General features: G+C 39.0%; 2 protein-coding genes across 3 annotated transcripts in view; one reads left to right on the plus strand and one right to left on the minus strand.

Moving 5' to 3' along the window:
- LOC143289581 (uncharacterized) overlaps positions 1–3,270 on the plus strand; it is a 14,258-nt gene extending 10,988 nt beyond the window's left edge. For both annotated transcript variants that reach the window (XM_076598610.1, XM_076598611.1), the window contains exon 3: positions 2,929–3,270. In XM_076598610.1, the coding sequence (XP_076454725.1) occupies positions 2,929–3,165 (237 nt within the window). In that variant the 3' untranslated portion in view covers positions 3,166–3,270. The remainder of the gene's footprint in view (positions 1–2,928) is intronic.
- Positions 3,271–5,779: 2,509 nt separating this feature from the next.
- LOC143289979 (endothelial differentiation-related factor 1-like) overlaps positions 5,780–10,000 on the minus strand; it is a 24,926-nt gene continuing 20,705 nt past the window's right edge. Inside the window, exon 5 of the mRNA XM_076599266.1 lies at positions 5,780–8,506. Within this exon, the coding sequence (XP_076455381.1) occupies positions 8,448–8,506 (59 nt within the window). The 3' untranslated portion in view covers positions 5,780–8,447. The remainder of the gene's footprint in view (positions 8,507–10,000) is intronic.

A 10,000-nucleotide genomic window follows, 5' to 3' on the forward strand; every position in this document is an offset into this window, starting at 1 on the left:
GTGTATGTGCGTGTGCGTGCGTGCGAGCGCGTGTGTGTGTGTCTTCGTTTCTTTGTTTGCTTTTCTCTTCGGTTGTTGTTTTTCCATTGATTCTCTCTCTCTCTCTCTCTCTCTCTCTCTCTCTTGTTCGCAGGTGTTCATGCGTGTGTGAATGTGTGTGTGTGTACGTGTGTTTGTGTGTTTAATCAGCTAAGAAACACACACACACACACACACACACACACACACACACACACACACACACAAACAAACAAACAAACAACGAACAAACACATACATGAGCGCGCGCACGCGTACACACACACACACACACACACACACACACACACACACACACACACACACACACACCACAGCTTGGTATATAGTCCGTTCGTTCGTTCGTTCGTTCGTTCATTCGTTCATTCGCTCGTTCAACAGTGAATCAATTAATGTAGCCCCTTGGCAAGGTATATCACGCCTGATTACGAATGATCGCTAGTTAGTGCAGTTCGAGAAAGGCGTAGAAAGTCTGATTAGGCAAGGCCTCATTGGAAGCTTATCTACTTTAACACGCCACTGGTCGATTGTACTTTGTAGACTTGCTGGCCTCTACATAGTAGGCCTACTGTTTGTGTTATTCGACTCGAAGTAGGTTTGTGCATAAAAAAAAAAATTAACGTGCACTTGGGTGTCGGGCGATTACGGCATGCGCATGTGTAGTGTTCGGTGTCGTAGAAAAGTGTCAAAGGTCTCTTGACTGAAACTGGAGTGTGGAAGTGAAGTGGTGTCGGTTGTTGTTGTTGTTGTTGTTGTTGTTGCTTACATGCCTACCAGTTTGGCAGGCACAGGGCCATATCAGGATTGACTGTTGCACGTGCTTTTATATGACAAAAAAATATATATCATTCATAAAATTATAGTGTCTGGTGGTGTGTGTATGAAGCGTTTTGTGTTGACGATTTTCCGGAACTGCTCATGGCCGGGTTTTGTTTTACACGGTTCACACGACAGCAGGTTTGCATTCTTTTTTCTTTTTCTTTTTTTTTCAGTAGTCGTCGTCGTTGTCGTCGTCGTCGTCGTCGTGTGTGTGTGTGTGTGTGTGTGTGTGTGTGTGTGTGTGTGTGTGTAGTGTGGTGGTGGTGGTGGTGGTTGTGGTGAAGTGTGTAGTGTGTGTGTGTGTGTGTGAGTGTAGTGTGGTGTGTGTGTGTGTGTGAGTGTAGTGTGGTGTGTGTGTGTGTGTGTGTGTGTAGTGTAGTGTAGTGTAGTGTAGTGTGGTGGTGGTGGTGGTGTGTGTGTGTGTGTGTGTGTGTGTGTGTGTGTGTAGTGTGGTGTGGTGTGGTGTGTGTGTGTGTGTGTGTGTGTGTGTGCGTTCGTTCGTTCGTCAGTTCTTTAGTTTAACGCCTTCTCGCTATTGATGATAATAAACTAAGTGTGTGTGTGTGTGTGTGTCTGTCTGTTTGTCTGTCTATCTGTCTGTGTCTGTGCATGCCATTGTGTGCGTACGCACTTGGGTGCTCTTGTGTACGTATGCACGTCAGTATAGTGTGGGTGGGTGTGCGCACGCGCGCGTGTTGGTGGGTGTTTATCATTATGTTATGATAATTATTGCGAAGCACTTTCATATTCTGTTGTATACCATTTAAACAGGTGGACAATTCAAAGGAGCATCTTCATATTCTGTCCTATTCTATTGTAACAGGTGGACGATATCATGAAGTACCTACATATTCTATTCTATTCTATTCTAACTGGTGGACTATATCATGAAGTCATGAAACACCTTCATGTTTTATTCTAACAGGTAGAAGATTTAATGAAGCGCCTTTAAATTTCATATTCTATTCTCTTCTAACAGGTGGGCGATATCGCGAAGCACCTTTAAATCCATAGTATAAACTCTTCTGACAGGTGGACAATATCATGAAGCATCTCCAAAATTTAATTCTAATCTAACAGGTAGATGATATGATAAAGTGCCTTAAAAAGAATCCATATAATCTACTCTATTCTATCCTCTTGCAACGGGTGGAAATAATATGAAGCACTTTCAAATCCATAGTATAAACTCTTCTAACAGGTGGACAATATCGTGAAGCATCTCCAGATTCTAATCAAACAGGTAGATGACATGATAAAGTGCCTTAAAAAGAATCCATATTCTACTCTTTTCTCTTCTCTTCTGACAGGTGGACAATATCATGAAGCATCTCCAAAATTTAATTCTAATCTAACAGGTAGATGACATGATAAAGTGCCATAAAAAGAATCCTTATTCTACTCTATCTCTATTCTCTTCTCTTCCATGGGTGGACAATATCGTGAAGCACCTTAAAAATCCATATTCTATTCTGTTCTATTTCCTTCCAACAGGTGGACAATATCGTGAAGCACCTTAAAAATCCATATTCTATTCTTTTCTCTTCTCTTTCATCAGGTAGACGATATCGTGAAGCACCTTAAAAATCCATATTCTATTCTGTTCTATTCTCTTTCAACAGGTGGACGATATCGTGAAGCACCTTAAAAATCCATATTCTATTCTTTTCTCTTCTCTTTCAACAGGTAGACGATATCGTGAAGCACCTTAAAAATCCATATTCTATTCTTTTCTCTTCTCTTTCAACAGGTAGACGATATCGTGAAGCACCTTAAAAATCAATATTCTACTCTGTTCTATTCTCTTTCAATAGATAGACGATATCGTGAAGCACCTTAAAAATCCATCTTCTATTCTTTTCTATTCTCTTTCAACAGGTAGACGATATCGTGAAGCACCTTAAAAATCCATATTCTACTCTGTTCTATTCTCTTTCAATAGATAGACGATATCGTGAAGCACCTTAAAAATCCATATTCTATTCTGTTCTATTCTCTTTCAACAGGTAGACGATATCGTGAAGCACCTTAAGAATCCATATTCTACTCTGTTGTGTTCTGTTCCAACAGGTGGACGACATCGTCAAACGCCTCCAGCGGGAGACCGTGGCCAGCACGCGCCAGGACGGGGCCAGCGAGAGCCGCACGGTGAAGGAGAAGGAGAAGAACAACCCCAAGTACCTGGGGCTCAAGAAGGTCTCCCAGGCAGAGATCGAAGAGATCACCGAGCGCGTCAACAAGCCCACCAAGATGTCCACCATCCGCGAGAAGCCCCGCAATCCTTCCGACATGCCCCAGGTGGCGTGAAAGCTTACTTTCCTGCATGCCGCCCGGGTGGTGGGGGTGGTGGTGGTGTGGTGGTTGGAGAGGAAGGGAGGAAGGGTGGGGTGGATGGAAGGGGCTGCGGATGGGGTGATTGGGAAAGCTGGAACGTTTCTGTGAGTTACTGATTTTTTTTTTTTTTTTTTTTTGGGTGGGGGGGGGGGTGGGGGGGGGGGGGGGGGGGGGTGATTGGTGATTGGTTGATATTTAATTTATTCGTCCAGTGTTCCCATCTGCTCCACCACCACACCCTATCCCCTGTCCCCCCCGCGCCCCCTACCCACCACCCTCCCTTTTTTTGTAAAAAAAAAAAAAGGGGGGGGGGGGGCGGGGGGGAAGGCCAGTGTCTTTTTTTTTTTTTGGTTGTTTTTTTTTTTTTTTTTTTTTGGTGGGGGGACGGGGGGGGGGGGGGAGTGTTGGTATTTATCCGTCCATTGTTCTCATCTCCATCCCACCCCCACTCCCCCCTCACTCAGCCTCGTTGTTTTGGGTGGGTTTTTTTTCTGTAGGATGCTAGCTCATCATATCAGACCTCTTTTTCTTTCTTTCTTTTTTTTTTCTTCTTTTTTTTATATCATGATTTTGGTCTTAAGTCTTCCTAAAACCAAGAGGTGTTGAACAAAGAAAAAAATCTCCAAATCAAGAATATCAACTCTAAATTAGAAAGGGGAAAGGAAAATTTGTATAATGCATCAAGTTGTTCAAGAAGACACGGAACGATTACAAGTGCTTGTAAAAAAGAAAAAGAGAGAGGGGGGGGGGGGGGAGTTAACGAACAGGAAGATGTGTTGACATTCTGGTGCTGCTGTTTTAATTAATCAACAAATAATTAAAACGACACAGGTGTGAAGGCAAAGTGTAGCGAACATCAACTGCAAGAGTTTCATGTCTCTGTTGGCACACCATTATTAAACAGTCCCTGTGTGTCGACAGGTGTTTAGAAAAAAACAAGATTTCAGTCATTGCTACATGTTCAAACACACACACACACACACACACACCAAACAACAACAAAGGGAGGACAAAAAAAAAGTTTAAGTTCTTTTTCTCATTAAGTATTTCGCCTTTCGTTACTTGCATGTCAAATGAACGTTAACGTCAATGTAAAATGACATAACAGGTCCAACAGACTAGCAGTTTACCTGGAGTGTTTCTGTACTTTGACAAAATGGGTATTGTTGTACCAGACAGTATTATTCACAGTGAAAATCTTTTTTCCTAACACTCACTCTTTCTTTCTCTTTCTCTTATGCTCACACACATACAAAAGCATGCAGGTTCACTCACAATCACGAAATAATCATGGAGTTTCCATATGTTATGGAAAGCTCTGCGAACAGTATTATGGAAAGAGCGAGTCATAATTACGGTTGTTGACGTTCTTTTAATTAACTGTTGTTTCTTTTTTGTATATGTTGCTTTGTTTGCGGACAAAACGTCACAATTATATCAGTATTAGTATATTTTACACCTGAATTGTATACAACCAAAAATGATTGCTGTTTGATACTTTGTTGTATTATTTTCAAAATGATTTTTTTTTTTTTTTTTCCTTCTTTTTTTTGCATAGTGGCAAAGAATGTAACACAATATACAATACTGATTCTGGTACTTGTGTTTGTTGTACAGACAGTGAAAGAGAGGATGTTTTATCTCACCCAAACCAACTTCTGTCTTCTTTCATCACTCAAAACTTACTGATATAAAGAAACAGACAAGATCATGCGTCTTTACAGACTTGATCTGGATGCATACAAGTCTCACTTTTGAGTGATAATAGTAGGTGTTACAGTTTGTAAACAAGTAAATAAATGAATTAATAAATTAAATGAATGAATAGAATATATATATATATATATATATATATATATATATATATATATATATATATATAAGCAAACAAACAAACAAAAACAGAAAATATATGAGACATAAGATGGCAAATGTAGATGGCAAACAGGACAGCCTGTAGTATGCATGCCAAGGCAAGAGCCACTGTACTAAATATGAAAAAAACCCATCAAACTGCAATTATTAGCTATTCAACAAAGATACAGATTTTAGCCAGCTGTACGTGCATTCTTAATACCTCAAATGAACTGTAGCTGACGGGCGCAATAGCAGAGTGGTTAAAGCGTTGGACTGTCAATCTGAGGGTCCCGGGTTCGAATCACGGTGACGGCGCCTGGTGGGTAAAAGGTGGAGATTTTTACGATCTCCCAGGTCAACATATGTGCAGACCTGCTAGTGCCTGAACCCCCTTCGTGTGTATATGCAAGCAGAAGATCAAATACGCACGTTAAAGATCCTGTAATCCATGTCAGCGTTCGGTGGGTTATGGAAACAATAACATACCCAGCATGCACACCCCCGAAAACAGAGTATGGCTGCCTACATGGCGGGGTAAAAACGGTCATACACGTAAAAGCCCACTCGTGTGCATACGAGTGAACGTGGGAGTTGAAGCCCACGAACGCAGAAGAAGAAGAACTGTAGCTTTTGCAAGATTTGCAAAAAATCTAAAGAAAAATAGAAAATGTAATTATACACCCGCACATTCCTTTCAGACTCTACAAATGAATCGCAGCACACACATTACTCGAAGTTCTGAACAATTTACTGGCACAGTTACAGTCATATCCTTTCCCAGTACAAAATTGTGGGTCAACGTCAGACAAGGGAGTTCACTTGTGTTGACTTTACCAAAAGCAAGAGCTTGAAGAACTGTTCTATCAAGTTTCTTTCACCAACCTGTGCCCATGAAATGATTTAGTGAGCAGATTATTATCAGTCTTTGTAGAGGCTACAAGCAGTACATGAACTATTTTGTGAGCAGATTATTATCAGTCTTTGTGGAGGCTACAAGCAGTACTTGAACTATTTTGTGAGCAGATTATTACCAGTCTTTGTGGAGGCTACAAGCAGTACATGAACTATTTTGTGAGCAGATTATTTTCAGTCTTTGTGGAGGCTACAAGCAGTACATGAACTATTTTGTGAGCAGATTATTACCAGTCTTTGTGGTGGCTACAAGCAGTACATGAACTATTTTGTGAGCAGATTATTACCAGTCTTTGTGGAGGCTACAAGCAGTACATGAACTATTTTGTGAGCAGATTATTACCAGTCTTTGTGGTGGCTACAAGCAGTACATGAACTATTTTGTGAGCAGATTATTTTCAGTCTTTGTGGAGGCTACAAGCAGTACATGAACTATTTTGTGAGCAGATTATTACCAGTCTTTGTGGTGGCTACAAGCAGTACATGAACTATTTTGTGAGCAGATTATTACCAGTCTTTGTGGTGGCTACAAGCAGTACATGAACTATCAACCATATTTTTGGTGACTACAAAGGAAAGCATGATTATTTGCATGTCCTTTCCTGTTAAGTATATACATGACACCTTTCATGTTAAGTATATATATGACACCTTTCGTGTTAAGTATATATGACAAAGGGAGAGAGAGAGACGATAACCATAAGCCATCGTCAAGCATGGAAGGGTGATATACCAGCATATTTACAGCAATAACATTTGTGAAAACTATAAGAATGGCTTGATCCACAACACAAACTATGACTTCTTTATATAAAAAAAAACCCAACAAATTCCAACACCAATAATTAAAAAATACATTGTATTTGCACTGTTTCCTCTACTGCCTGAGAATGAGTAATTGTAAATGTTCATTTGACACCGGAATCTGAAAATATCACAAACTAAAAGAGAATTCAAAAATCTGCCAATATATGTAGTTGTTTTCAAAACAGCAAAGCAAATCTGAGCTTTTTACTCGCTCAACTGTTGCAAAAACAGTCCTCATAAATGAAGATAATGATGTCTGTGAGCAGTGAAATAAAAGAGAACAATTCGCAAAGCTATACATTTAAAGTCAAACAGAAGAAACCATTAGTCCAAGGCAGTGAAGTTAAGATCAGATGGAACAAACCATTATCCCAAAGCTGTGAATTTAACAGCAGATAGGGAAAAAAACATTATTCCAAAGCTGTGAATTTAACAGCAGATAGGAAAAAAAAAAACATTATTCCAAAGCTGTGAATTTAAAATCAGATGGAACAAACCATTATCCCAAAGCTGTGAATGTAACAACAGATGGGAAAAAAACACACACCATTTTTCCAAAGCTGTGAATTTAAAAGCAGGTCGAACAAACCATTATTCCAAAGCTGTAAATTCAAACTTGAATGGAACATTTTTTTTTTCCAAAGCTGTGAATCTGAAATCAGATGGAACAAACCCAGATGGAATAAACCATTATTCCTAAGCTGAGAATTTAACAAACAGATGGAGAAGAAGAAGAAGAAGAAGAAGAAGAAGAAGAAAAGCACCATTCTTCCAAAGCTGTGATTTCAAAATCGGATGGAACACAAACCATTATTCCAAAGCTGTAAATTCAAACTTGAATGGAACAAAGCATCTCTTTCCAAAGCTGTGAATCTGAAATCAGATGGAGCAAACCATTATTCCAAAGCTGTGAATTAAACTCGGATGGAGCAAACCATTATTTCAAAGCTGTGAATTTGAAATCAGATGGAGCAAACCATTTCTCTCCAAAGCTGTGAATTCAAACTCAGATGGAGCAAACCATTATACCAAAGCTGTGAATTCAAACACAGATGGAGCAAACCATTATTTCAAAGCTGTGAATTCAAACTCGGATGGAGCAAACCATTATTCCAAAGCTGTGAATTCACACTTGGGTGGAGCAAACCATTATTCCAAAGCTGTGAATTCAAACTCAGATGGAGCAAACCATTATTCCAAAGCTGTGAATTCACACTTGGGTGGAGCAAACCATTATTCCAAAGCTGTGAATTCAAACTCAGATGGAGCAAACCATTATTTCAAAGCTGTGAATTCAAACTCAGATGGAGCAAACCATTTCTTTCCAAAGCTGTGAATTCAAACTCAAATGGCGCAAACCATTATTTCAAAGCTGTGAATTCAAACTCAGATGGAGCAAACCATTATTTCAAAACTGTGAATTCAAACTCAGATGGAGCAAACCATTATTTCAAAGCTGTGAATTCAAACTCGGATGGAGCAAACCATTTCTTTCCAAAGCTGTGAATTTGAAATCAGACAGTGCAAACCATTATTCCAAAGCTTTGACTTTATAATTAAAAAAAAAAAAATCAAATGGAACAAAAGTATACAAAGTATTCTTCCAAAGTATGTGACTTTAAAACCGAATGGAAGAGAAGCAGGGAAATCCCAATCCAACAGAAGAAACCAAGCACAAGTCACTTCTTCTTGGGGCCTCCTACTGGCAGTCCCTTATCTTTGCCTCGAAGTTTGATACCTGAAAAAAAAAAAGATAAAAAATAAAGCACAATCACATACTGGATATCAGGGCAAAGGTAAGTTGTGCACGAGCAAACATACACACACACGCGCGCGCGCACACACACACACACACATAACCTTTTTTTTTCTTCTTTTTTTTTTTAAGGAAAGTGTCAATGCACTAGAAGACGGACACTCTTCTGCATGTTCCAATAAACTACACACACACACACACACACACACACACATAGATATATATAGATAGATATATATACATATATATATATATATATATATATATATATATATATATATATATTGGTCAGTTGATTTAGGCAGAAGAGAGACAATTAGACAGTAGTCAGTTCTTGTCAATATTTTGTTGATGACGTTCATCATTTTGGAGTCAGTTTTGACGTGGAACAGTTTCATTTAGTGTAGAAAGATAATGTTTGGTTTGTTTAATATAAAAGGATGTATCATGATCAATTATAACCAAAGTAAGCTTTCAGTTTCTTTAGTTCCAATTACTATCTTCTTCTTTTTTTAAGTAATGATGTTGATATCTTGGTAATGCGATAACAAAAACCGGAGGCTTGGTTGTTGATTATTATTTGGTTCAGTGGGGAAACTGAAAAGTTTCTGCTATAAATTCCTCTCGGTCTCATTCTGTTCCAGTGTCTGATCTACAGCATGAAGTCTTTTAGAAATGTATGCAGAAGTTTGTGGTATGTGGAGAGGAGAGGATGGTATCATAAATATTGGTATTTTCAGATTGAATTTTTTTAATAATAATAATAATAATAAATAATTTACACACACACACACACACACACACATATATATATATATATATATATATATATATATATATATATATATATATGATCTTCATATCAACAACAAAAAAATTGACACATGTATCACTTGGGGGGAACTTCTCAAAATGAACCAATGTGCGAAGAGAGGAATTCTGAGAAGACGTAACTCTTTTTTCTTTTTTTTGCCACAAGTGTTTCACAATGTCTGTGTGAAAAGTGACAAAAGTAATTCATTTTCTTTTCTTAAGTTTCAGTTTGTTTCTCAAGATGGTATCACACTGCGTCCTAACAAATCCATATGCACTCCACCACATTGGCTGGCAGATGCCTGACCAGCAGCATAAACCAACATGCTTTAACTCTCTCCATACGAACGGCGAAAGAGACGACGTTAACAGCGTTTCGCCCCAATTACCACCATCAAAATATTGCAAGTGGAAGGCTCTTATACCAAAGAGGTGAATGTTGACAAAGAATACCACAATTCTGACGACGGAAGCTAAAGGTTGGGTCATTCAGACACCCACTGGACATCCGAGGGGTCTGTGTAGAGGAGAAGAGAGGACTGGCCGTACCGAGTGAGTTAAACAGGCCTTGAGTGCATGCATATATAATTGTGTACCTGTCAGAGTGGATTTTCTCAACAGAATTTTGCCAGAGGACAACATTCTCGTTGCCATGGGTTCTTT

Source organism: Babylonia areolata, chromosome 14 (assembly GCF_041734735.1).
Source record: "Babylonia areolata isolate BAREFJ2019XMU chromosome 14, ASM4173473v1, whole genome shotgun sequence".
In the NCBI taxonomy this organism is placed as follows: Eukaryota; Metazoa; Mollusca; class Gastropoda; order Neogastropoda; family Buccinidae; genus Babylonia; species Babylonia areolata.